This window comes from Trachemys scripta, chromosome 18 (genome assembly GCF_013100865.1).
Source record: "Trachemys scripta elegans isolate TJP31775 chromosome 18, CAS_Tse_1.0, whole genome shotgun sequence".
Lineage (NCBI taxonomy): Eukaryota > Metazoa > Chordata > Testudines > Emydidae > Trachemys > Trachemys scripta.
The window spans coordinates 2,214,097-2,239,998 of record NC_048315.1 but is presented as its reverse complement, the minus strand read 5'-3'; the positions used below and the strand labels follow the sequence as shown (position 1 = coordinate 2,239,998).

Below are 25,902 nucleotides of genomic sequence, written 5' to 3'. Positions count from 1 at the left end.
GGGCTTGCGCCGCTTCCTGCAGGAGCCGAGCCGTGGGAGCCGCTGGGAGCGGCGGGAGCCCCGCAGAGACCCCGGCCCGGCCCCGCGCTGGCCCAGAAGGCCGCGCCCGCCTCGCCGCTGAGGATGTCCCGGAAGGGGCCGCGGACGGAGGTGTGCGCGGACTGCGGCGCCCCAGGTGAGGGCTGCGGGCCCGGCCTGCGCGCACAGGCTGCGGCGGGGGGGGCTGCCAGGGAGCCGTGGGGCTGGGCAGTGCCGGGGGCAGGCCCCGCTGGGGCCCCTCGCTCCGGCTGGGCAGTGGGGGGGCGCCCCCGTTGTGCGCTAGGGACAGAGGATGTCCGACCCCCCCGCAACCCGCTCTCCGCTGGTGTAGACCGCTTGGGGGGGGCAAGGGGAGGTCCTTGCAGGGATCCTGGAGCCCCCCTTGTCTGGGGTCTCTGGGGAGGGGGCTCCCGCCGAGCGCCCCTGCCAGCGGTGCCTGTCCTGGGCACTCGCTCCCTGGCACCGAGCTGCAGGGGGTGGCCAGGGTGGGAGCCCCATCGCACCTGCCCACTGGCAGCCCCACCCCCACCCCGGGATGCCATGGGTCTGCTGCCCGTGTGCCATCTGCAGGACTCCCTGGGGCAGGACTCGGACACGCTGCTCGTGTTTCCCAAACTGAACGGTGCCCCCGAGCCCTGTTCGGGAGCCGGCCCATCCCCTGGCGCGGGTTTGGTTCAGGGTATGTGGCGGGGCAGAATCAGACCGACATTGGCTCCTGGCACTGGCCCTGGCCCGGGAGAAGGCGCGTGTCGAACAGCAGTGAGGTCATTGCACTGGCATCGGAGGGACTGTGGTGTCCGAAGGCCCCGTGCTGCACGCCGATGAGCGGGGCCTGCTAGAGCTGCCGTCCGTCCGTCCGTCCATCGCACTGCCAGGCATTGGGCCAGAGCGCGAAGCATTAGGAGAGACCAGGTCTGAGCTGCTAGGGGTACCTCCCCTCCTGCAACGCTCCAAGCCATGGCGGTGCAGGCCACAGGCCAAAGCATCTGCCCTGCCAGTCGGGCATGGCCAGGAGCGTAGCCCCCTATGGCGATGGGGCCTTGGGGGTCCTAGCCCCTGCGAAAGCGCCAGCTAGCGAGCCCAGGCCTGGCGTGGCCAGGAAGATCTGTTAGCATGGTACCTGGTGGAAGGGGTGGAGGTGCAGAGCTGCGGAGTCATGCCCCGAGGCAGAGCGTGGCAGGGGTTCCTCACCGTGGAACTGGGAACCAGTTCCTTCAATCCGTATCCACGTGAGGGAATGAGTTATAAAATCCGGCGGGGCTGCTTCCTGCAGATGGGGGGCCGGGCGCTTCCCCGGCAGGAGGCGGGCGTGTGCGGCAGCTGTGAGCCTGGCCTCGGGGTGGGCAGGAGCTGGGTGAGTGCCTGGCACACGGGCGCAATGGCATGTGCGTTCCCAGCCCACTTAGCGTACAGCATGTCTGTTGCCCCCTCTGTTCTGGGCTCCCCTCCTGGGGAGGCACTGGAAAAAGCCCCATAAGCACCAACAGAGGCAACCCTGGGGTGCCCTCTGGCCCATGCAGTGCAGTGGGATACTGCGGCCCTTGCTGGCTCTGGTACTTACACAGCCCTGTGTGATCTCTCCTGGCCCTCCCGGCAGGCAGGGCTCCTGCCCCATCGTACAGCTAGGAACACGCACGGCAGCTCCGTGGTGGAGCAGGACTTGAACCCCCGGCCCATCCTCACTCCTGAGCATGAGCTGCCCCCATTGCTGGTGGCGGTGCAGGAGCCCTGGCCGGTCTCCTCTGTGCTACTCCAGCATGTGCTTGGCTAGGATGGGCCTGGGGTGTGCGCGAGGGGGGGCTCTAGGGGCTACTGAGCAGGTGCCCGCTGCTAGGAGTGGTGAGCTGGGAAGAGACCCCCTGCTGGGAGCTCCTCCTGCTCTGGCTACGGACATGCGGGGCAGGAGGAGGTGGTGCCCAGGGCCTGCCTGGCTGTCCTGGCGCTGGTTAGTACCGTGAGCAGGCGGGGGCAGGGGAGCTCCAGCCACGGCCAGGCCATGTTTCCAGCTGCTCAGGGTGGTGCCGGGCACCATGGGACTAGCAGCGTCTGCCCTGCAGCCAGAGGGAGCTGCACGCTGGCACCTTGGGTCTCTGCTGCCCCTGCAGTGTGGCCTGGGCGGTGCCCTTCAGGGAGAGGGGGCTGCCGACACCGAGCGGAGCTCCCAGCCGAGGTGTGGGATTGGCCGTGCCGGGCCGACGGGGGGTTCCTGGCCTCACTCCCCCCATGTCAGCGCGCTCGGTTCCCGGCAACGCCCGCGAGCACAGAGACATAGATGCAGCCAGTCTCGCTGCCAAGGCCACTTGTGCCTGTGCCATCTGCGTGCCTGCGAGGTGCCCACGCTTGTCCTTCAGGACATGGGGGAGGAGCATGACGCTGGCTGCGCAGGGGCGTTCGGCTGGGCTATCGCTTCCTCCCCGTCCCCCTCCGTGGGAGAGAGAAGCCCATGCGTGGGGCATAGAGGAAACCAGCCACGGGGTGGGATGCTTGGAGCCGGCTCCCCCCACCTGCTCCGCTCCCCCGTGCCCCTGCTTTATCCCCAGCCGGGAGGTGCCCGTGCGCCAGCCCTGGCTGTAGGTGGCACCCAGAGCCAGAGGGGAGCCTGGCTGCTCGCCCCTGCACAGGTAGTGAGCTCCCCAGCACCCTGCCTGGGCACAGCCTGGGGGGCTGTTTCAGTGCTGGAAATAAGGGGGGCCCAGCGCTCTGGGTGGGGTCACTGCCGTGGGCGGAGGGCTCATCCCCCATACTCCGCAGCCCGCCAGGAGCGGCCTGCGTCCTTGGGCCGTTGCCTGACACTGACGGGGGCCTCTGTGCCCCTTCCAGGTAGCTCTGGGACCCCCCCCTTAAAGTAGTACACCTGCTGCTCGCCCAGCAGCTCCGCCCCCCGCCCCGGGGAGCAGGGCAGAGGCTGGGGGCAGCGCTGGGGGGATGCCGCCTGGGTGCTCCTGGCGTGGCGAGTCAGCAGAGCGCAGCTGGGGCCAGTCCCTGGGCCAAGCTCCTCTCCCGTGCAGCCAGGAAGGAAGCCTAGGGAGGGCCTGCTCCATCCGCAGCAGCCAGGCTTCCTCTGCAGGGACAACAGGGGACCCGGCGCCAGGCTGGGGGGAGGTGCTGCTGGGAGGCTGGGCTAATCCCCCCCCAGCATTCAGCCCCAGGCCCCATGGTGGGCTGGGTGTCCTGTCACCCCCGGCAGGCCAGGCCCCCATCCCCATTCCACAGGTGGGAGCCCAGGCAGAGCTGCGAGTGGAACCCAGGAATCCTGCGTTGCCCTGCAGTACCCACCATGCCCTTGTTCTGGCCCCTGGGCCCCACTGCAGGGTCTTGTGGGGGTCCCAAAGGGCAGGGGGCAGCAGCTGGCCTGTGTAAACTGCCCCGTCCCTGTGGGTCTGACCCTCTGGGAGGCTGCGGACTAACCCGCCCCACCCCAGGCCAGATCCCCCATCACAGCCCAAAGGGGGGGGCATCTCTACCATGGCTCCTGCTTGTTTCCTTCCCTGCCGGCGCAGCTTGGGCAAAGGGGCTGTCCAGGTATTTGTGTAGGTCCTACAGAATGGGGCTGGGTGGCTCGTTATCCAGCGTGGCTTGGCAAGGAGGTTCCCTGAGTGATCAGTGCCTGCTTCACAGCATCTTTGCAGGGCTGTGAGGCTGGCGGGGCCTGGGCCTGGCTGCCTCTGGGGGCCGCCCCTCCCCGCTGAGCCGGTGTGAGGCTGGCTGGGGGGGGCTGCCCCCTCTCCCACTGGTGAGCCGACCACGTGGCCATCTCCTGCGTTGGCCAGACCACGCAGCCTGAGCCGTGGGTACCTCCTGGCCTGGTTCAGTCTTGAGCTTCCCCAGCCATGGGCGTGTCGGGGGCTGATTGCTGGGACCCCAAGCTGCTGGCTTGGGTGGGCCCCTGTGGCCCCCGCACTCATGAGCACTGCACCCCCATGGCAGCAGGGCAGGCGGGTCCCTGGGGGCAGAGACCGGACACGGCCCGGCACAGGGGTTCCCAGCCTGGCAGAGCACCTGGGCGGGGGAGGGGTCTCCTGTGCTAAGGGGTGGGACTGACGAGGCAGGAACGTCCCCTGCGCCATCCCTGGGCTTTGCCTGGCACCTGGAGCAGCCGATCCCCAGGCCCATCCCCCCGTCTCGGGGCGAAGGGCTCCTGGCCATGCCTGTCAGGGCTGTGCCATGTTCAGGGCCGGCTTTAGGCCGATTCCCCCTATTCCCCAGAATCGGGCCCTGCGCCTTAGGCGCCTTTTAATTTTTTAAATTTTCTTGACTCACCCGGCGGCAGGGGGCCTGCTCCGGGTCTTCGGTGGCACTTCGGTGGCGGGGGTCCTTCAGTGCCGCGGAAGTGCCGCCGAAGACACAGACTCCCGCCGAGTATTTGAATTGGGCCCCGCAGGTCCTAAAGCCATCCCTGGCCGCGTTCTCCCACGTCTGGGGGTGTCAGCCGCGTTACTGTGTCATGGGGTCTGCAGGGGGAAGCAGCAGCCTGCAGGATCCCCTTTCCCTGCGACCAGCTTGTCCGGGGGGCCCTGCTGGCGGGGCGGGGGGGGCGTGCTGGCTGGTGCACAGGGAAAGGGGCTTGGGGGGCTCAGTCTGTGCCCAGGAGAAGTCTGGCTCGTGGGCTGCTGCCTCCCCCAAGCATTTGGGAGGTGCCAGCCTGCTGTGGGCGCTGCCGCAAGCCAGGGGCCTGGGTGCACTGCAGAGCCACCTCTGTTGGCATCGGCTGGGGCAGCGGAGGGGGCTGGAGCCGGCACTGCTCCCCCCTCAGGTTCCTTCGTGATGAATTCACCCCCGTCTAGTGACCAGACCAAACCCGCTTCCCTCAGCCCAGCACCGGCTGGGCTCTGGGATCCGCCTGGGCTGTGGCTGCTGCAAAGGCTTTGTCCTGGGCTAGTCAGGCCTGTCACGGCCACCCCTGCCAGCCCCTTCCCAACCCCCCTCTCTGCCGGGGCTGGGGCCCGGTGCCAGCGCTGGCTCCTGGCCGGGCCCTGTGGGGCAGAGCACGGGGGCTCTGGCCCAGTGCCTGAACAAGCGGCTTCCCCAGTGGCTGGTGGGCCCGCCCACCGGTGCGTGGGCCTGTGGCTTGTATCTGACCGGCCCAACTCGCTGGGATTCGAGCCCAGCCGGGGGCTCTGAGCTGGGGCTGCAGCTTCCCCCGTGCCCAGCCCGTGCTAGTTGCAGGTGCACTGTGGTTCTGGGCCGTGGGGCTGCCTTCTGCAGGGCATGGTGCCATTGGGACGGGGCGGGGGTCAGTGTGAGCAGAGTGGCTGGGCGTGGCATGGCGTGTGGGGCTGCCTTCTGCAGGGCACGGTGCTGATGGGACTGGGGGGGGGGGGGGGTCAGTGTGGGCCGTGGGGCTGGGCGGGGCGTGATGGCAGCGTGGGAGCTGGGCTGGGGTCTTTCCCCTGGGCCCCCATGTTGCAGTGGGGCAGCCCCTGGCTGTCCGGACGTGCTGGGGTCCATGCGCTGCTCCAGAGAGCTCTGCCGGGACCCCAAGGGCTGAACTCGGGACTTGGGGGGCCCATGGGAAGGCAGCCCCACCCCCCCTTGCTCTGGCTCTTGTGAGGACACGGTGCCCTTGGCTTGTGACTGTCTCCTGTGCAGCAGCGCGGGGCAGACGCAGGCCGGGCTGGGGGCCGGAGCCGCCCGCTGAGCAGAGCTCCAGTCAGGGCACTGTCCCCTGCACTTCTCCGGCCGTGGGGGAGCCCTGGGTGCTGCCCCCTCCCCCCAGCCTGGCAGAGCTGAGCTCAGACCCCCGCCCCTTTGCTTTGCAAATGAGTGGTTTGAACTTTGCAAGCAGCATTTGCATAACGTGTCTCTCCAGCTCCCAGCGAGCCTGGGTCGGGGGGGCCAGACTGGGCCCCACCGGTGCTGTCCTGCAGACTGGAGCAGCTGGATGTGTGTGGGAGGGGAGCCTGGGTGGGGATTGTGGGGCACTGCCAGAACTGTGGGAGCAGGGCGGGGGGGGGGCAGGGCTGGGGGTCAAGGGCAGGGCTGGGATAGAGGGGCTGTGGGGCGGGGCCAGAGCTGGGGGGAGGTTCCAGCACAGGACAGCGGTGGGGGAGGGGAGGCCCTGGCGCTGAGCAGGGCACACCCGGGGGTGGGGGGAGCTGTGGCTGGTGGGGGCTGGCTCCTGCTCCAGCACAAAGCTCTCGTTCTCCCAATGACCTTTCCGCAGCCATTCGACCCCCGGCCTGGCTCCGAGAGAGGTGGCCGTCCCACCCCCACAGTCCCTGTGGGACCTGCCCTGTGCCCTAGGGAAGCCCCCATGGGTGCAGCCCCCAGGTGCCGCCCTAGCCAGGGACCCCCCTTGGCTGCCATCCCCCTTCCCAGGAAGCTCAGGGAGCTGCCCCGGGAACCTGCTCTGCTCCCCACTGGCCGTGGGGCTGCAGCGGGCTGGGGGGGCGCTGGGCGCTGACGCACGCTGCAGGAATCAAGGCTCACAGGGGGAGGGGCGGGCGCGGGCGCTGCTGCAGCTCAGCGAGCCGGGAGGCTGCCAGGGGCCGTGCCGGGCACAGTGGGGCCGGCCTGGCATGCGGCCGCCAGCACAGAACTGCCTGGGGGGCAGCGTAAACGTCTCCTCCCCTGGGCGGCAGCAAAACTGGGTATGGGGGGGCCCAAGGCTGGGGCACTAGGGTGTCTCCACAGTGCCTGCAAGCCCCAGCCGTGGGCCAGGGCCCCCCATGGAGCCAGGCTCTGTGTAAACACACAAGAAAAAGTAGGGGTTGCGGGTTGGGACTGAGGGGCACCGGCAGAGCTGGGGGTGGGGTGTGGGGAGCCCAGGACTGGGCTAGCAGGGGCTGCGAGTCGGGACTATTTCACTAGGAGGGTGGTGAAACACTGGAATGCGTTACCAAGGGAGGTGGTGGAGTCTCCTTCCTTGGAGGTTTTTAAGGCCCGGCTTGACAAAGCCCTGGCTGGGATGATTTAGCTGGGAATTGGTCCTGCTTTGAGCAGGGGGTTGGACTAGATGACCTCTTGAGGTCCCTTCCAACTCTGATATTCTATGATTCTATGATTCTATGACTGAGGGGTACCAGCAGAGCCTTTGCGTGCCCCTTAGTGGTAGAAGAGGGCCCGTCCGTGGGGCTGGGAGGGTGGATTCCCTGCCCCTCACCCTAGGCCTGGCGAAGTGGGGCAGTGCCCAGCGCCATGGGTCGGGTGAGGCCAAGCCCGTGACAAGCAGTTGGCTGCTCCCCTCACACGGCTCTCCGGGGCCCTGGGGGAGCAGCTGCATGCTGGGATCCGGGCTCTGGCCCGCTCGCGCCCTGCCCTGCCCCGGGGCGGGCCTGCCAGAGCTGATGCCTGGCTCTGCCATGTGTGAGAGAGCTGGGCCAGGTGCCCCCCGAGCGGGGGCCGGGCACCGGCTCTGAGCCGCAGTGCTCGGCATCTCAAGCGGCCTTTTGTTCTCACGCAACAAAGGGCTCCATTCCGGCTGGGCTGGGGGAGGGGCTGGTGTTACCATGGGGGCTGTGGGGGGGAGAGGGGCACAGGAAGGCTGGGGGGTGGGGCAGTGGGGCTGTTCCCCTGGGAAGGGGGCAGTGGCACAGCACCATGGGGCTGGCTGCCTGCTCAGTGGCCATGCTGGGTCCCCGCCCGCTGGGCATGAGGCCGACCCGTTTGGCTCCCAGGCACTGGTTACCCTGGCTGTCCAGCCATGGCGCTTCGAGCCTGGGCCTCAGGGCTGGCCTGCGGGGGGTGGTCGGGCACAGCTGAGAGCCTGGTGCCGCCTGCGCCAGGCACACGGGAACACTACTGCTGCTGGCTGTTGGCACGCCCTGGCAGAGCTCTGAGGGGACCGGGGATAGACGTGCCTAGGAGAGGGCAGGGGCTGGGCTGCTGGCCCATTCCTCCCCATGTATCCCGGGCAGGGGCGAGGCGGGTTTCTTTACCCACAAGCGGCTGGTACCGGGGTCTGAGCACAGGGCTGGGAGCCATCCCCTTTCTCCAGCTGCTGAGAGCTCCCCCCTGCCGCTGTGTCCCGCACCCGGGGCTCCCCACACCGCTCGCTGATGCTGCCTGGGGCCCCCCGGCACCTGGTGCGGCCCTGAGGGAGCGACACGTGGGCGAGGAGCCGGGAATAGCTCTGTGCGTGGGAGGCTGCCGGGTGGGGGAGGGCGTGAAGCCGGCTGGGCTCTGAGCTGGCAGAGCTGCTCTGGGATTGGGGGTGCAGGCCCGACTGGGACCTCACTCGTCTCCGGTGGGGGTACTGTGTGCGCCGATGGGGGGGACCCTGGAGAGCGCAGGCCCTGAGAACAGGGCAGGGCTCCCAGCACTCCCTTGCAGCGAGCCGTGTCTGTGCCCTGAGCCCCCTGCGGAGGGGCGGGGGGGGAGAGCAGGCAGTTCTGGGGGGCCGAGAGCACATAGCTCCTGGGGGTTTAACCTGGGCAGGGGCTGGACGGGAGCGGCCAGGCGGCACTGGGTGCTCTGAACCCTGGCCTGTGAGTAGGTGCCAGTAGCCAAGTGGCTGGTTTGAGGGGGTGGGCCGTGGTGGGCATGGGGGGGGGCCTGTCCCAGGCGGTGCTAGCTGTGCCGTGGGGGCGCTGGGCTGGGCTGCTCCTGCTTGGCTAATGAGCTGGGGCTGGGGGGCTGCGTGGGGTCACTGAGCGCACAATCAGCCCCTCTGCGCCTCCGTGGATAGCTGGTGGCCATGCAGCTCGGGGAGCCTGGCCATGGGCTGCGGGAGCTGCTCTCTGCCCTCCACTGCACGCCGCCCAAGCCATGGGGCCCCTGCAGGGTCGGCCTTCCGGGGACGTTCCTGTCTCTGTGGAAAACCCGAGGCCTGTCTGGGCCAGCGGAGCCCCAGCCAAGTGCTGTCCTGGGGCTGGCGTCTTCTGCTTGGCTTGGCCATGGATGGGCACCTGCGCTGGGGGGGCGCTTCCCCTCCGGTCCGGGGAGCGGGCGCAGTGCCTGCTGGTGAGTGCGCAGGGCTCATCCCCTGGGACTGCAGAAGGCAAACCAGGGCCCCCCTCCCTGGTCCTGACGCCCCTGCAGAGCCACGCTGCTCCCTGCCTGGGGTGTGCCTGCCCTGCCCCCCGGCTCCACTTGGCCCCAGCATGGGCACGGGCCCTGGGCAGGGCGAACAGTCCCTGCTCCCAGGCTGCCCCAGGCCTGGTGCCAGGTTGCTAGGGGAAACCTTAGGGTCTCCCTAGCTACCGACTGAGCCCCTTAGCTGTAGCTAGGGAAACCTTAGCAACCGTCCCCATGGCAGCCGATGGGGGGAGCAGGTTACTGACACCCCAGACAGCAGGGTGGGAGGGGTAGGTGCCCCTGGAGGTGAAGAGCAGAGCAGCGCGGGGGGAGACGGTGCCCAGGACTGTCCGGGCTCTGCACCTGGGGGAGAGGCATCGGTGTTGCCCCGGTGGCATATGCTCCCGTTTCCCCCACGGTCTGTCTGCTGCAGCCCCCTGGGCGCCCCCCAGCCCATTCGCTGCACTTGTGCCCACCCCAGAGCGAAACGCCCCAAGCAGCTGCCCCCGGGGTCGGGGCTCAGGGCTGCGTGGCCCTTTCTGGCTGCTGGCCACCCATCCTGGTGCCCGCTGTGCCTGGTGCCAGCTGAGGGGGCAATACCTTCCGCCTGTCCCTTGGTGCTTCACAAAGCCTAATTAAACCTCACACTGAGATGGGACTTGTCCCCCGTCACACAGGGAGTCAGTGTGAGAGCCGGGATAAAACCCAGGAGTCCTGGCTCCCAGCCCCTCCATTCTAACCACCGGACTCCACTCCCCCCCAGAGCCTGGATAGAACCCAGGAGTCCTGGCTCCCAGTCCCCTGCTCAAACCCATTCCCCCCCAGAGCTGGGGCATTCATTCCTTCCTAACCAGCTTGTCTGGGGTGCTCCAGGCCTCTGTATCCGAGTGCCCAGCTGGCACGTGCCCGGTGCCTGCCCTGGGTCTCCACCTTTGCTCATGAGGAAGGTCCCCTCCTGCCAGGCTGTGCCCTGGCCTGGCCCAGCCGCCGAGCCCTTGGCAGATGTTCCCGGTGGGGGCTGTGGTACCGGCGAGTGCCAGGCCTGCGGGGGGGCGTCTAACCCATCTCCTGCCCCCGCAGACCCCGGCTGGGCCTCCATTAACCGCGGCGTGCTGATCTGCGACGAATGCTGCAGCGTCCACCGCAGCCTGGGCCGGCACATCTCCATCGTCAAGCACCTGCGCCACAGCCCCTGGCCCTCCCCGCTGCTGCAGGTGGGTGGGGGCAGCGCCGGGGGGGAGGGGCGCTGGGGGTCTCTGTGCGGCTCCCCCTCCCCCGGCACTGCCCGTGGGCGCACAGCCTCATGCAGCGTCTCCGGGAGCGGCAGGTGGTAGGATTGTTCCATGTTACATCAGCCGCGACTGGTCCCCTCCTGGACTGCCGGCCCTGCCTTGCCAGCGGGTTTGTGCCCACGGCTTCCTGGCCTGACCCCCGCCTGGCCTGTGCCGTCCTCTCCCCCCTTCACGCTGCTGGGGGTTTGTTCACATTATTCGTATTGTGTGGATTTGTAGTGCTGATAAAGTTAGTGACCTTTCCCTCTTCCCCACCCAGCTCTGCTGGTGCCCCTCACTCCCGACCCGCAGCCGCCCGCCAGCCCAGCCCTGGTGCCCCTCCCTCCCGACCCACAGCCCCCCGCCAGCCCAGCCCTGGTGCCCCTCCCTCCCGACCCGCAGCCCCTGCCAGCCCGGCCCTGGGTCTCCAGTGGCAGAGCTGAGGTTTGGCTGCCCAGCTCTGTGGGTCAGTGAGGTGCGTGGCTCGTCTCTCCCCAGATGGTGCACACTCTGGCCAGCAATGGTGCCAACTCCATCTGGGAGCACTCGCTGCTGGACCCGGCGCAGGTGCAGAGCGGGCGGCGCAAGGCCAATCCTCAGGACAAAGTGCAGTAAGTGTCCGGGGGGGGGCGAGGAGGAGGGCATGGGGGAAGGGCTAGCCCGGTGCAGTCTCACCCTGTCCCCTCTCTCCCCAGCCCCACCAAGTCCGAGTTCATCCGCGCCAAGTACCAGATGCTGGCCTTCGTGCACAAGCTGCCCTGCCGTGATGACGATGGCGTCACCGCCAAGGACCTCAGCAAGGTGGGGGCCCTGGGGATGCTGAGCTCCAGGGCTGGATCCCAGAGGGGAATGCCCGGCTGTGCTGGGAGCAAGTCCACTCCTCTCTAGCCTGCCACGCTGGGCACCATTGGGGGCAGGGGGTCCTCGGTGCCCTCCCGCGGGCGCTGGGGTGGGACTGGCACCGGTGGGCCCAGGTTCGAGTCATGCAGCGTTATGAAGGCACCTGGGGCTGCCCCCAGTGAGACCGTCCCAGGGCAGCTGCTGCTGTGAACAGACCCAAGCCCTGCTGGGCCCTGGGCTGGGGCAGCCTGTCAGCGGCCTGGATCCCCAGTGCCATGTGCGGCCCGGCCCGGCCCAGCCCTGCCCCTCCCAGCCAGGCAGGTGCAGTTCCAGGCCCTGAGACCCTCCCCTAGCCCAGCCCCTCTCACGGCTTGTGCTGCTAGCCCAAGGGCCCTGTGCCGGGTTGGGTCACAGAACCCCCCCTTGAGAGCTGCCACCTGATGTGCTGGGGTCAACCCTGAGCCCGTTTTCCCTGGCAGCTTGGGACTTCAGTGCCCTGCCCGGTTTGAGCCAGACACGCCAGCCTGCTGCAAACCCAGACCCAGCTCTGAACCACATTCCCCGAAAGCTGCAGGCTTAACTGAAAGCAGCTTAAGAAGTGCTCCTGTCTCCAGCACTCAGATACCCAACTCCCAATGGGGTTCAAACCCCAAATAAATCCGTTTTACCCTGTATAAAGTTTATACAGGATAAATCATAAATTGTTCGCCCTCTATAACACTGATAGAGAGAGATGCACAGCTGTCCCCCCTCTCCCCCCCCGGTATTAATACATACTCTGGGTTAATTAATAAGTAAAAAGTGATTTTATTAAACACAGAAAGTGGTTCCAAGTAATAACAGACAGAACAAAGTGAATTACCAAACAAAATAAAATAAAACCCGCAAGTCTAAGCCTAGTACAGTAAGAACTTGAATACAGATAAAATCTCACTCTGAGATGTTTCAATAAGCTTCTACCACAGACTGGACGCCTTCCTAGTCTGGGCCCAATCCTTTCCCCTGGTACAGTCCTTGTTCCAGCTCAGGTGGTAGCTAGGGGATTTCTCATGACTGCAGCCCCCTTTGTTCTTTTGCACAAGGCAGGAATCCTTTGTCCCTCTCTGGGTTCCCACCCCCTCCTGCTCAATGGAAAATCACCAGGTTAAAGATGGATTCCAGTTCATGTGACATGATCACATGTCCTGTGAGACTTCATGCCTTCATTCTTCCCAGCCTGACTCTCAGGAAGGCTTGCAAAGAAACAGAGCCATCCACCCTCAATTGTCCTCGTCAATGGGAGCCATCAAGATTCCAAACCGCCATTAATGGCCCACACTTTGCATAATTACAATAGGCCCTCAGAGTTATACTTCGTATTTCTAGTTTCAGATACAAGAATGATACATACATACAAATGGGATGATCACACTCAGTAGATTATAAGCTTTGTAATGGTACCTTACAAGAAACCTGTTGCATGAAGCATATTCCAGTTACGTTATCTTCACGCTCATTAGCATATTTTCATAAATCATATAGAGTGCAATGTCACAGGCTCCTCCCTGGGGCCAGGCGGGTGGTGGGTGCTGTGCCCGGGGGCAGCGGCAGGTTCCCAGGAGGCAGGTTCTGCTGGGCCGGGTAGCTGACGCTCTGCTGTGTCTCCTCTAGCAACTGCACTCCAGCGTGCGAACGGGGAACCTGGAGACCTGCCTGCGCCTGCTCTCGCTGGGCGCCCAGCCTAGCTTCTTCCACCCGGTGAGGCCTGGCCGGGCGCCTCTGCCCTGCAGCGGGGAGGGGAAGGGGGGTGGGCTCTGGGCCCTGCTGGCTCAGGAGGGCAGCAGAGGTCTGGGTGGGGAGGTTGTGGTGATGCCACGTCTCTGTTCCTGTGCTGGCACTAGGTGGCTGGGGCAGGCCTGGGCACCGGGGGCAGCAGCCTGGCATGGTGCCGGGGTTCCCGGTTCACTACTGCAGCAGGGGGCGCCTCCTCTCGGCCCCAACACCAGCCCCAGGGCAGGCCAGTCCCTAGTGCGGCGCCGCACTGCCCCCTAGTGCCCAGCGCCAGGACTGCTCCGGGAGGGGCAGAGACCAGTGACCATGTGGGGGCTGGGCGAGGCTCCCTAGAGCGGCCAGTGGGGGGGACCTCAGAGCCAGGCACCCCGTGGTTTCCATTTTCACTGGCAATGGGACAGCTCACTCCCGACCCGTAGCCCCACTAGCCCGGCCCCGGTGCCCCTCACTCCCGACCCGCAGACCCCTGCTGGCCCGGCCCCGGTGCCTTTCTAGTGGTTTGGTGCTACGTGCCAGTTGCCCTTGTCTGATTGCCTTGCCCTGCGCTAGGAGAAGGGCACCACCCCACTACATGTTGCTGCCAAGGCTGGACAGATCCTGCAGGCTGAGCTGCTGGTGGTGTACGGTGCTGACCCCGGGGCGCCCGATGTGAACGGCAGGACCCCCATCGACTACGCCCGGTGAGTGTCAGGGGCTGCCCGGCAGCGGGACCCCGGCTGGCTGCCCTGGAGAGGCCTTGCACGGACCCTGTCCAGTGACTATAGCGGCCCACGGGCAGCACAGAAGCATCCAAGTGTGTTGCTGGGGCCTGGAGCCTCTGTCGGCCAAGTGCAAAGCAGCCGTGCCAGTGCCCCCAGCGGGCAACCTGCGGGCACTTGGCTGCCCTGCTCCTGGTCTGACCTCTGCCCTCCCCCCGCAGGCAAGCGGCCCAACACGACCTCGCGGACCGGCTGGTGGAGTGTCAGTACGAGCTGACGGACCGGCTGGCCTTCTACCTGTGCGGCCGCAAGCCGGGTGAGTGCGGGGCTCGGGGGAACCCTGGGGAGGGCAGGGAGCTGTGGGGGAGGGGGCAGCACCCCATGGAGGGATGTGGTCGGGGGGGGGGAGGGGCCGCGCTCCGGAGAGAGATGTGGACGGGGAGGGGAGGGGCTGCGCCCCCGGAAGGCATGTGGGGAGGGGACACGCCCCAGGAAGGGATGGGGGAAAGGGGGCTGCGCCCCAGGGAGGAATGTGGGCAGGGGGAGGGGCTGCGCCCCGGGGAGGGATGTCAGTGGGGACCTGGGGTCGATGGGGGACAGCGAGCAGAGGGGCAGGCGGGTGGTGTGTGTGGGGCTGGAATGGGGCCCGTGGGGGGCTCTTGCTGGAGAGCTCTGCCTGCAGCACTGGTTGATGCCCTGCTGGGCGTGGCCCAGAGCAGCGGCTGCAAAGGGGACGGTGACGCCCCCAGGGCAACGCGGCCCAGCAGCCTCCAGGGCCCTGTGGGGCGCAGTTGTGGGGCTTATGGCGCACCCACGGCAGCTCCCCGTTACCACTCCCCCACCCTTGTGCCAGGTGTGGGGCTCCGGGCAGCGCCCGGCTAACAGTCGATGCTGTTGTTTTGCACAGACCACAAGAACGGGCACTACATCATCCCGCAGATGGCAGACAGGTGAGCGCCCCCCCACCCTGCTCTGCCACTGGGAGCCCCCTAGTGTGAGGGAGGAAATGCTGCCACCCTGTGGGCACTGCCGGAATTGCACCTTGCTCCCACTGAGCCGCCCAGGGGGTTGGGAGGGGGCAGCAGGGGGGGGGTCTCCCCTTCCCCACTACCCCGCACCTTCCGTGCACGCTGGGCCGGGTCGATGGTCTGGGACCTGGCCCCCTGCCCCTGAGTGCCTGCCCTGCCCTGGAGAGGGGACACTTGGCCCCACTGGGGTCCTGCCAAGGGGCAGTGCCAGCCCCCCTTGCCCTGGAGCGACCCAGCAGCATTGGACCCCTCACTCCCCATCAGGGGCAGGCTGGTGCAGGGCTGTGGCAGGGACAGTATGGCTGCCCCGTGGACTGGAGCTTGGAGCTTCCTTGCAGGGAGGCAGAGGGCCCAGGGCCTCCTGGTGGGGCTTCAGCTGGGGCAGGCGCTGGACTCGCCTGCAGGGGGTGCTTTTCTGGTTCCCGTGGCCAGTGCCAAGCCTACCACTCCGCTCCTCTGGGTGTGTCTCTTGAGTGGTCCCTGGCGTGGGCACTGCCCACGGGGCAGAGTGGTGTCTGGATGCCCGTGTGTCGGCCTGTGAGAGCACTGCATGGGGGCTGTGGGGCAGGGCAGGCATGGGTGTGGGCGTGGCTGCTGGTGTGTCTACGGCTGTTGTGGGCATGGCCATTGTGGGGCGTGGCTGTGGGCCTGGCCATGGCTGTTGTGGGCATGGCTGTGGGCGTGGCATGCCACTCCTGCGTTTAACGCCCTCCTTTATCCTGTTCTCCCCTCCGCTGCCTTCTCCGGAGTACAGGGCGCGCCCAAAGGGCACGGCGCAGAGGTATTGTCCCCTCCGCTCTGGTCTGTAGCGTCCGGGTGTGACGCGCCGCTGGGACCCGCTAGGCTGCCCCTGCCGCTGGCTCTTGGCCTTAACATGCCGCCAGCTGGTTCAGTCTGTGTAGTGGCAGGAAGGGGTTGATAGAGGTGGGGAGCAGGGGGCATGGTGTGGCCTCCCCAGCCACCCGCAGCTCTGCGGTGCCCCTCACTCCTGACCTGCAGCCCCCTGTTAGCCCAGCCCTGGGACCCCCCCACCCACCCACAGCCCTGCCGGTGCCCCTCACTCCCGACCTGCAGCCCCCTGTTAGCCCAGCCCTGGGACACCCTCACCCACCCATAGCCCTGCCGGTGCCCCTCACTCCCGACCTGCAGTCCCCTGCCATTCCTTTCCTGACCCACATCGCCCTGCCAGTGCCCCAGGTCTAGCCGTTCATTGCCGTGGTGCCTGGTGGGTATGTTGTGTCAAGGTGAGCCGAATGCCGTCTGTGGCCATACAGCTCACCCCATTGCCCGAGGGCTTGTGGGTGCCCCAGGGGGTAGCTGGCGGGGGGTGTGGGCCAGCAGTGACCCCTCTTGCTTTGTCTCCCGCCCGCCCCCGGCTTGTGCAGCCTGGACCTGTCTGAGCTGGCGAAAGTGGCGAAGAAGAAGTTACAGGCGGTAAGTGGGGCTGGGGGCTGGGCCCTGCTGGGGGGGGACCCTGGCCTGCAGCAGCCGCCCCTCGCAGACCAGCTGCCCTGGGACGGGGCTGATCCCAACCCCTGGGAACCCCCCACCCCCATGGGTCCCTGGTGCCGAGGGAGCTGGAGCTTGGCGTGGGCAGGACCAGGCCGAGCGGCTGCTCTGACTCCATCCCGCCCCCCGTGACCCGCTCATCTCTGCTTCCAGCTCAGCAACCGCCTCTTTGAGGAGCTGGCCATGGACGTGTACGATGAGGTGGACCGCAGGGAGAATGACGCCGGTGCGTGGGGGGCAGGCAATGCTGGGCCGGGGGTGGGGCAATGCCAGGGCGGGTGGGACGCCGGTGTGGGGCGATGCCAGGGCGAGCGATGCTAGCGTGAGCGGCAGAGGGCGAACGACGCCGGTGTGTGGGGGTGTGGGTGGTGCCGGGCCGGGGGCTGGGGGTGGGCTGATGCTGGGGAAAGGGGGATGGAATGATGCTGCTGCTGCGCTGTGGGGGGATGGGGCTTTGGGGAGCCAGGGATGGGTTTGGCCCAGGCTCTGGGCCCAGCTGGGAGCCCCCCAGGCTGCAGCCTGGGCCGCCATGTGTGGGGCTGCTCCTACGGGTGCTGGGGTGCCCACTCCCTATGGACGCCAGCGGCAGGGAGTGCCCAGACCCCTCATCCCCTCCACGGCCAGCCCGGCTTGGGTCTGGCTGTGAGCCCCAGCCCTGTCACTCCCGTCCCACTGGGCTTGCTGTGCCCTGCCTGGCTGGCTGGCGCAGAGGGCGTGTGGCTCTGGGGGCGTGTGTGTGTGTGTAGAAAGCTGGCCCCCCGGCGCTCTCGCTCGCTGGGCTCCGTGCTTTGCAGGGCAGAGGGGAGTTGCGGTGCCCATCAGGATGGGTCTATCCCCAGGTGCCCTGTAGCAGAGCCGGGAACGGACCCCAGGCTCAGTTCACTGGAACACGCTCCCCCGGCACAGCATGGCTGGTTGGCAGGTTTCTCGGCTCTGCCAGGCCCAGGCGGGGATCCCTCGGTGTCCGGATAGCAGGATCGCAGTGCCCAGGGCATGTCCGGCTGGGCCCAGGTTCTGGCCTGCTGGGGTCGCTCAGCTGGGGGCGCTTCGGGGGGGCTCCAGCTGTGATGTAGCTCAGCTGCCCTGAGCTTGGGGGTCGCGGTGCAGGGACCCCGCCAGAGCGGCCTGCACAGGTGGTGCCAGCGGGCGCCAGAGACCATCTGCCCCTCTCCGGCATGGCGTGCACTGCTGGGCCAGAGGTGCTGGGCCCGGCACCAGGGACCGGAGAGGGCTTGGCTGGTACGAAATGCCTCCCTCAGGGCCAAGTGACCCCAGGGATCCCCGCCCCGCGCGGCCCCCAGCGCCCCCCCGGCTAGCGTGGGGGAGCCCAGCGCTGCTCCTGGCCGGGGGGATCTAGAGCTGGGCGGGGCGCTGTGGCAGGAGTCGGGCCCGGGATGGGGCAGGGTGTCTCTCCGGTGGATGGGGCAGGGTGCCCATGAGCCAGCCAGGGCCTCTGCTGTGCCGCCCTGGGGCCAGCCCTTCCCGGGCGCGGGGGAGGCAGCGCTGCTGGGGCCTGCCCAGGGATGTGGTTCAGACACTGAGAGCAGCTGGCTCCCTCCGCCCCTCAGCCGGGAGCTGGGCCCGCCCTCCTCATTCCTTGGCAGCCGCTGGCTGGGCTGGGCGGGGGGGCTCCTTCCTTCCACAGGCCGTGGGCTCCAGCGGGGCTGGGCAGGGCCGCGGGGGCCGGGCAGCCATCGGGCAACGCTCGAGGTGGGTCTGGGGTTCCCACGCAGGGAGCGACTGGCTGCACCCCAGCTGCAGGGGGCTGGGAGCAGCCGTAGGGGGGGCGGGTGTCTGGGGGGTGAGGAGTGGGGGGCGGCGGGGGCTCCCCGCTGGGCTCGGGCTTGCGGCTGGGGCTCCAGCCTGGCCCTGTGGGCTGCTTTGCCCCGGGTTCCCTGCAGGCGATTGCCCGAGCGGAGGCTGCTGGCATCACTGCGGCTGGCTGCCCAGGGCGTCAGGCCGGCTGCCAGGGGGCTGGGCCTTGCCCCCCCGCCCCAGCTGTCCAGGCCCAGTCCCCAGAGCAGGGTGGATGGGGGGCCGGCCACAGAGGGGCCCAGCTCCCTCGGAGCGAGGCAGAGTCCCTGGTGCCAGCCGGGGGGAGGGGGGCGACGGGATCACTCCAGGCGCTGTCAGGGGCGTCTGGGACGTGAGTGAAATCCCCTGTAACCCAGCCTGGCAGCTCCACAGGCACCCGGGGCGGACGGGTGCTGTGCCTGGGAGAGGGGTGCAGTGAGCCCCCCACCTGGCCACGCTGCCCGGGGGCCATGCTCTAGGCTTGGCATTGTCCAGCTGGTGCTGCCACATCACTGCATGGCTCGTGCCAGACTGGAGCGGGCCGGCTCCTCCCTCTGCCCTGCTGGCTCCGGCTGGCCTGGGCGCGTGCTGCTCTCCCTGGGCCCTGCCCGCTGGCCGGGGCTGAGCCAGCAGCCTGTTCTCTGGGGCCCTGGGGCGAGTCCCAGCCCAGCTCTGGGCGAGGTGCCTCTGGCACCGGGGCCTTGCACTTGCCTGGCTCAGCAGTGGGGCTTCCCCTTCCCTGTGCTGGGGGCTCCTGGCTGGCAGGAGGGGGTGTGGGGGCCCCTGAGCCTACCCCAGGGGGTGTGACAGCAGTCTGGCTGCTGAATGTGCCAGCTCTGGGGCTGGGCGGGTGGCTCTCTTGGGGCACTGGGGGTGCCGGGAGAGATAGTGAGGTCGCCAGGACTCCTGGGTTCAAACCCTGCTCTGTCCCTGGCTCGCTGCCTGGGCTGGTCCAGGCCTTCTCTGGGTCTCAGTTTCCCCCCAGTGCTGCTCCCGCGGGGATGGGGCCTGTTCCGGGTGAGTGTGTGTGTGTGTGTGGGGGGGGGGGGCAGGAGCATCGAGGTGCCTGGTAACCGCTGCCCGTCTGCTCCCTGCAGTCTGGCTCACGACGCAGAATCACAGCACACTGGTGACGGAGCGCAGCGCTGTGCCCTTCCTGCCCGTCAACCCCGAGTACTCGGCCACGCGAAACCAGGTACGTCGTGCCCCCTGCCCGCAGCATCTGACAGGGATAACGGTCACACCAGCCCCGACCCCCAGGGCCTGGCACCTCCCCCATGCCCCTGGGGCTGGGGGTCCAGGCGTTGGGCCGGGGGCTCAGGAGATCCCCTTTGCATGATCCCAACTCTGCAGTGCCCCTCACTCCCGACTAGGGTGACCAGATGTCCTGATTTTATAGGGACAGTCTGGATTTTTGGGTCCTTTTCTTATATAGGCTCCTATTACCCCCCACCCCCTGTCCTGATTTTTCACACTTGCTGTCTGGTCACCCTACTCCTGACCCACAGCCCCTCTCCCTGCCCTGGGCTCCCCCCTTCACAGCTCTGCGGTGCCCCTCACTCCCGACGTGCAGCCCCCTCGGGCAGTGGACGTGTGCTCGCTATCCTGCCCCCGGACCGGCCGGACCAGCCTCGCGTGTGGTGCTCGGTGCCGGGCAGCAGAGCGCGGGGCCCCAGGGGTGCTGCAGCCCATCTCACCCCCTCTCCCTCCGCCAGGGGCGGCAGAAGCTAGCCCGGTTCAACGCCAGGGAGTTCGCCACCCTCATCATCGACATCCTCAGCGAGGCCAAGCGACGGCAGCAGGGCAAGAGCCTGGGGAGCCCCACAGGTGAGTGGGGGGGGGACTCCACGGGGGAGGGGGAGGCCAGGGAGGATGGTGGTGTCCTGGCTGCCGGGGGGAGGAGGGGCTGGACAGAGGCTTTCTCCTCGCCATGGCAGCCCGGCTGCGGGGCGGCATGACCGTGGTGCCCCAGCACTGGGCTGGCATTGGCTGGCTGTGGCGCTCTGCCCCAGTGCATTGTGGGTGCTGAGGCACCGGGACTCCCGTTTTCCCCCAGACACTGTCGACTACCCGGTGCGGAGCCACAGTGACCCGGACGACCAGCACGACTACGACAGCGTCGCCTCCGACGAGGACACGGACCAGGAGCCTCTGCGCAGCGCCGCCCGCAACAACCGCGCCCGGGTGAGCCCTCGCGCTGCCCCTCCAGGCACCCTTACCACCCGCCCGCAGCCCCCTGTTAGTCCAGCCCTGGGCTCCCTGTGCCGGGTTGGGTCACAGAGACCCCCTTGGGACTGCACCTGACGTGCTGAGACTACCCCTGAGCCCATTTTCCCTGCCAGCTCGGGGCTTCAGTACCCTGCCTTGTTGAGCCAGACACACCAGCCTGCTGCAAACCCACACCCAGGTCTGAACCACGTCCCCCAGAAGTTGCAGACTTAACTGAAAACAGCTTAAGAAGAGCTCCTGTCTCCAACACCCAGATACCCAGCTCCCAATGGGGTTCAAACCCCAAATCAATCCGCTTTCCTCTGTATAAAGCTTATACAGGGTCATCTCATACATTATTCACCCTCTCTAACACTGAGAGAGAGATGCACAGCTGTTTGCTCCCCCAAGTATTAATTGTTTCCTCTGGGTTAATTAATAAGTACAAAGTGATTTTATTAAGTATAAAAAGTAGGATTTAAAGTAGGTTCCAAGTAATAACAGACAGAATAAAGTGAATTACCAAGCAAAATAAAACAAAAACAGGCAAATCTAAGCCTAATACAGTAGGAAACAGAATACAGATGAAATCTCACCCTCAGAGATGTTCCAATAAGCATATTCCAGTTACATTATATTCACACTCATTAGCATATTTTCATAGAATCATATGGAGTGCAATGTGTCACTCCCCCCCGCCCCCCCTCCCAGTGCCCCACTAGCCCAGCCCTGGGCTCCCCCTGCTCCCCACCCCGGAGGTGGCTGGGGCCGGGCCGGCGCGTGCCGGGGGCCGGGGATGGCTGGGACCCAGGCCCTGTGCTCAGTGGCTCTCCCCGCAGAGCATGGACTCCTCGGAGCTGTCGGACGGGCCCATCACGCTGCAGGAGTACCTGGAGGTGAAGAAGGCGCTGGCCGCCTCCGAGGCCAAGGTGCAGCAGCTGATGAAGGTGAACAACAGCCTGAGCGACGAGCTGCGTCGGCTGCAGCGTGAGGTTGGTGCTGGGCCGCGTCCTGCTGACGTCCCGCCCGTGCGCGGAGTGAACGTTGTTCTGGGCACCAACATGGAGGTGCTGTGTGGCGGGGGTGGGGCCGAGGGGTTCGGAGTGTGCGAGGGGCTCAGGGCTGGGGCAGGGGGTGAGGGCTGGGGGTGTGGGCTCTGGAGTGGGGATGTGGGGTTTGGGGTGCAGGAGGGGGCTCCGGCGAGGAGAGAGGACTCCCCCCCCCCCCCCCAAGCACCCTCTCCCCACAGCAGCACCTGGGCAGGGGGCGTGTCTGTGGGCCTGGTGCCTGGGGGGAGGAGAGGGCGTGTCTGTGGACCCAGGGCCGTAGGGGAGCATCTGTGGGGCCGCGGGTGAGGCAGGAGGGGACATGTCTGTGGGCCTGGGGCAGAAAGGAGTGTCTCTGGTACAGGGCTGGGGGGAGGGTGTGTGTCTGTGGGCCCAGGGTTGGCGGGGGGGTCTGTGGGCCTGGTGCCTGGGGGGAGGAGGGGGCATGTCTGTGGACCCGGTGTCAGGGGCAGGAAGGAGCGTCTCTGATGCCAGGGCTGGGGGGAGGGTATGTGTCTGTGGGCCCAGGTTTGGGGGGGGGGGCTGTCTGTGGGGGTGAGGCAGGAGGGGGTGTGTCTGTGGGCCCAGAGTTGGGAGGGGGGTCTGTGGGGGTGAAGCAGGAGGGGCTCTGTCGTTGGGCCCAGTGCCAGGGGTAGGAGGGGGCATGTCTGTGGGGCCGGGGGGGGGGCGTCTCCGCCATGCGCTGCTCCATCCCTCCAGATCCACAAACTGCAGGCGGAGAACTCGCAGATGCGGCAGCAGCCGGGCCCCGGGCATGCGGTGCCAGCCCCCAGCGAGCGCTCGGAGCACGGGCATGGCGTGGCCACGGCAGCAGCTCACCGGCGCGACCGCCAGGCCTTCTCCATGTATGAACCGGGCTCTGCCCTCAAGCCCTTCGGGCAGCCTGTGGACGAGCTGGTCGGCCGCCTGCAGCCCTTCCACTCCAGCGTGAGTCCTGGGGGAAGCGGGGGGGGTCAGGGCCACGCCTGTCCCGGGGTGTCCCCTTGCTGCAGTCTGCAGGCACCGGTGGGGACTGCCCTCCGGGCCCCTCTTTCCTCCCCTAGCCAGTGTCTCAGCTCTGTGCACTGCCGCGTGGGGCCCAGAGCCCCCCCGCCTGGCACTCTGTGGGCTCCATGCCTCAGGGCCCTCCATGCCCACTCCAGGTCTCTGCCACTGGGTGCTGGCAGAGGGCACCGTGTTGCCAACCAGCATGCTGCGAGATCAGTGCCCTCTTGGCAGCAGCATGGCCCAGAGGGACCAGCCCCTGGACTCCTGGGTCCTAACCCCAGCTCTGAGGCCTGGTCTGTGTGAATGGGGCCTGGGCCGCCCAGTGAGTGCTGATGCTGCTTGTCAGAGGCCACGAGGCAGCTGGTCTCCCCACGGTGGTGTCTGAGGGGGGCTGACGGGGCGCTGGGCATGGCGCTGACTGAGGCACGGGGGGCCTGAGCCACTCCGCTGGCGGTGGGGCAGGGCACTGTTGGGAGCAGCTCTGAGGGGTAACGTTTGCTGTGTCCCCAGGAGGTGGAGGATGAAGCGGTGTACTCCACGCACATCCCGGCCAGCGGGTACCGGGTAAGGGGGCCAGGGCGTCGGGCGGGGGGGGTGGAGGGACGGTGAGCCGCAGAGAGACCCTGGGACTGGCTTCCTGTGGGGGGAGAGGGGGGAAGCCCAATGGGTCATGCTCACCCTGCTATAAGTGTGATACACGCCCCCCGTGCCCGTGTGTGGGGACGCTGGCCCTGTGGTGCCGGAAAAGGGGTGCCCTGCTGCCCTCTCTCCATGGAGTGCGTGGGCAGCCCAGCCCTGCCCCCCACCGCTCTCTGTACGCATGTCGCAGTGCGGGGGGTTAGCGTGGGACCCCCAGTGGGCCAGGGCCCGCGGGGCGGCTGCTGCCAGCTGGAGCCCTGGTGCAGCCGCTTGGGACGGATGCTGTGGAGGGGGTAACTCGTCATCGATTGGGAGTCGGGCGTTCCTTGAGCGCCCCAATGGGCTGTCTTTACGGGGAGGGGCTGGCACCTTTCGTACCCACTCACCCCGACTCTCCCTGTCCTCTTGCAGATCCGGAAGGGGGTGTCTGCCTCCTCGGTGCCCTTCCCCCCCTCCTCCCCGCTGCTCTCCGGCGTGCAGGATGGCGCCCGCCACATGGTGACGTACTCGCTCTGAACCAAAGGGGAGGGACCGGCCATGGGGCAGACGAGTGGGGGGTTAAGCCCTCGATGCTGGGTGTTGGGGGTCCCCATCTCTGGGTGGGCGGGGTGGCTGCATCGTCCCTGTGCCCGTCACTGGGGCAGATCCCAGCCCTATGCCCGGGGCGGGGGAGAGCTCTGTACAGGGAGCCCCATGATGGGGTTCCCCAGCCCCGCAGGGGAGGGTCCAGGAGCCTACCATGGGGAAGGGGGGGGTCATGGACCCCGTGGGGAGCTGGGGGTGGAGCCTGCACCTGACGCTGCTCCGCCTCCCCTCTAGACCAGCAAGCTGGACCGGCACGGCAGCGGGACTGACAGCGACTATGACAACACACAGGCTGGCGAGACACTGCTCAGGTCAGGGGCGGGGCCTGGCAGGGTGGGGCGGGGCCAGGGAGATGCTGCCTGGGGAGGGGAGGGGCTTAGTGGAGGGCGGGGCCAGGGAGATGCTGCTGGGGGGGGGGTAAGGGCTTGGTGGGGGGCGCGGCCAGGGAGATGCTGCTGGGGGAGGGGCGGGGCCAGGGAGATGCTGCTCAGGGGAGGGGCAGGGCCGAAGTGCACTTGGCGGCTCTCCAGGCCCGGTGCCCATGCTGGCGGGCAGAGCGCTGGGAATCTCACCCAGCGTTGGTGCGCAGCCCCTGAGGCAAGGGCCCTGGAGCAGCCTGGGGCAGGTCTCCTGGCGAGCGATCGCCTCCCATGGGCCTGGCCCAGCCCCCTCCCTGGCTGGACCGGGGGTTGCCTTGGTTCATGGCCTGCTGCCCGGCTGCCCCTGACCCAGCGCCGGCTCCATCCCTGCAGCATGGACGGGAAGCGGTTCCTGGACCTGGGGAAAGACGACGACTTCCACGCGGAGCTGGAGGCCCTGGACGGGGAGCTGGATCCCGGGCTGCCCAGCACCGAGGACGTGATCCTGAAGACGGAGCAGGTCACCAAGAACATCCAGGAGCTGCTGCGGGCCGCCCAGGAGTTCAAGCATGACAGGTAGGGGCGGAACTGGGGCTGGGGGCTCAGAGCCATGGGCACTAGAGCTGAGCCCCCCTTTCCTGGCCAGGTTCCTCAGGGTGGGGGAGGGACTGGGGGCTGGATGCTGCCAGCCAACGACCCCCTGCAGTTCCGGTTGGTCTAAGGGCTCTGCCTCAGTATCTCTTGGGCCGTTGTGTGCTGCTGCCACTGCCCATCCCCCAGAAGTGGCTGCATTGCTGGGGTTGGGAGTAGGCTGCTCCAGCTCCCGGTATGTGCATTTTCTGCACTTGGTGTCTGCTGGGGGTTGAGTGCGGGAACTGGAGCCACCTGGCGTCCCGGCTATGCCCCACTGGGGGTGGGACTCGTGCTGTGGCTGGGCCAGGCCTCACAGCTCTGCCTTCTCCCCCAGCTTCGTGCCCTGCTCCGAGAAGATCCACTCCGCCGTCACCGAGATGGCCTCGCTCTTCCCCAAGGTAAGAGGGGCCTGTCTGCCCTGTGCCCAGGGTTCCACCCCTGTCCTGCCCCGGCGCCCCTGCCTGGCAGCGGGAGCTGAGCCCCAAGGCCTGTCTCTGCCCTGCTGCAGAAGCCAGCCCTGGAGACGGTGCGCAGCTCCCTGCGGCTGCTCAACGCCAGTGCCTACCGGCTGCAGAGCGAGTGCCGCAAGACCATGCCGCCGGAGCCTGGCGCGCCCGTGGACTACCAGCTCCTGACGCAGCAGGTCATCCAGTGTGCCTACGACATCGCCAAGGCCGCCAAGCAGCTGGTCACCATCACCACCCGCGAGAAGAAGCAGTGAGGCCTGGTCCCCGCCTGGTGGCTCCCCCCCCCCCCCCCAACGGGCAGGACGTGGGGCCGGGGAATAGCCAATGCAAGTGTCCTTAGTCTGCCCATGGGACCTGAGCACATGCCATTCCTGGTCCCCCGTGCTGCCAGCGTGGGGCTCCGGCAGTGCCCTCTCCCCCCACGCTGCCAGTGTCCTGGCGTGGCACTGGCCCAGCCTCCTCCCCCACACAGCAGCCCTAGGGACACTCCCCGATGGAGCAGGTGCCAATGCCCAGCCGCGTGGTGTGGCTGTGTGTGCCCCCCTGTACATAGCCCCTCATTCTGTTCTCCCAGCCCCACCCGCCATCAGCCAAGGAACCACTAACTGGGCAGCGGGGAGCCCTCGGCCCTCTCCCCCGCCCCACGTGTGTAGCTGTCTGTGGTGGGCAGAGCTGCCACCCCCATAGCGGTCTCAGCCCGCAGCATTACACTGGACCCGGAGCCCGGCCATGGCTGGCGACCGGCATGTTCCCCCTGTGTGTGAGTGTGAGCCCCCAGCCTCTCCCCATGCACGGCTGCTCCGTGGCAGGCTCCTCGCCTCATGCCCAGCCCCTGGGCCCTCCCCCACTGCCCCAGGAGCTGAGTCTGGATTTCTCTCTACAGCCCAAGTCACAGTGCCAAGGGCCCCGGCTCCCCCGGCAGGCTCTGACCCTCGCCAGGAGCTGGGTGCCCGGGGAAGCCGTGGGGAAGGGGCGGAGAAGGGCCCAGGCTGGCTGGGGCCTGTACGGCCAGGTGTGTACTGTACATTTGTATCAAATAAAGTTGTGACTGTG

The 25,902-nt window shown here is 67.5% G+C and overlaps 1 protein-coding gene across 2 annotated transcripts; it reads left to right on the top strand.

Annotated features, from left to right (window-relative positions):
* Window position 1: 1 nt before the first annotated feature.
* On the top strand, window positions 2–25,902 carry GIT1 (GIT ArfGAP 1). Of its 2 annotated transcripts, XM_034752466.1 has the most exons (22): window positions 2–175; window positions 10,075–10,208; window positions 10,764–10,876; window positions 10,961–11,066; window positions 12,756–12,842; window positions 13,425–13,555; window positions 13,795–13,889; window positions 14,481–14,523; window positions 15,356–15,382; window positions 15,987–16,035; window positions 16,264–16,336; window positions 19,002–19,099; window positions 19,620–19,731; window positions 19,961–20,088; window positions 20,952–21,104; window positions 21,879–22,106; window positions 22,677–22,730; window positions 23,217–23,303; window positions 23,625–23,701; window positions 24,143–24,325; window positions 24,717–24,780; window positions 24,891–25,902. In XM_034752466.1, the coding sequence occupies exons 1-22, from the start codon at window positions 124–126 to the stop codon at window positions 25,101–25,103; spliced, it is 2,307 nt and encodes a 768-aa protein (XP_034608357.1). In that variant the 5' UTR covers window positions 2–123; the 3' UTR covers window positions 25,104–25,902. The 2 variants fall into 2 exon arrangements, with proteins under 2 accessions (XP_034608357.1, XP_034608356.1); XM_034752465.1 differs by lacking the exon at window positions 15,356–15,382 and having other exon boundaries at window positions 17–175.

Bases quoted from the DNA above. Each gene is read 5' to 3' on its own strand.
- GIT1 (XM_034752466.1), top strand. From the start codon at position 124: ATGTCCCGGAAGGGGCCGCGGACGGAGGTGTGCGCGGACTGCGGCGCC. The intron at 13,890-14,480 runs GTGAGTGCGGGG...TGTTTTGCACAG, and splicing joins CCTGTGCGGCCGCAAGCCGG to ACCACAAGAACGGGCACTAC. The intron at 24,781-24,890 runs GTAAGAGGGGCC...GCCCTGCTGCAG, and splicing joins TGGCCTCGCTCTTCCCCAAG to AAGCCAGCCCTGGAGACGGT.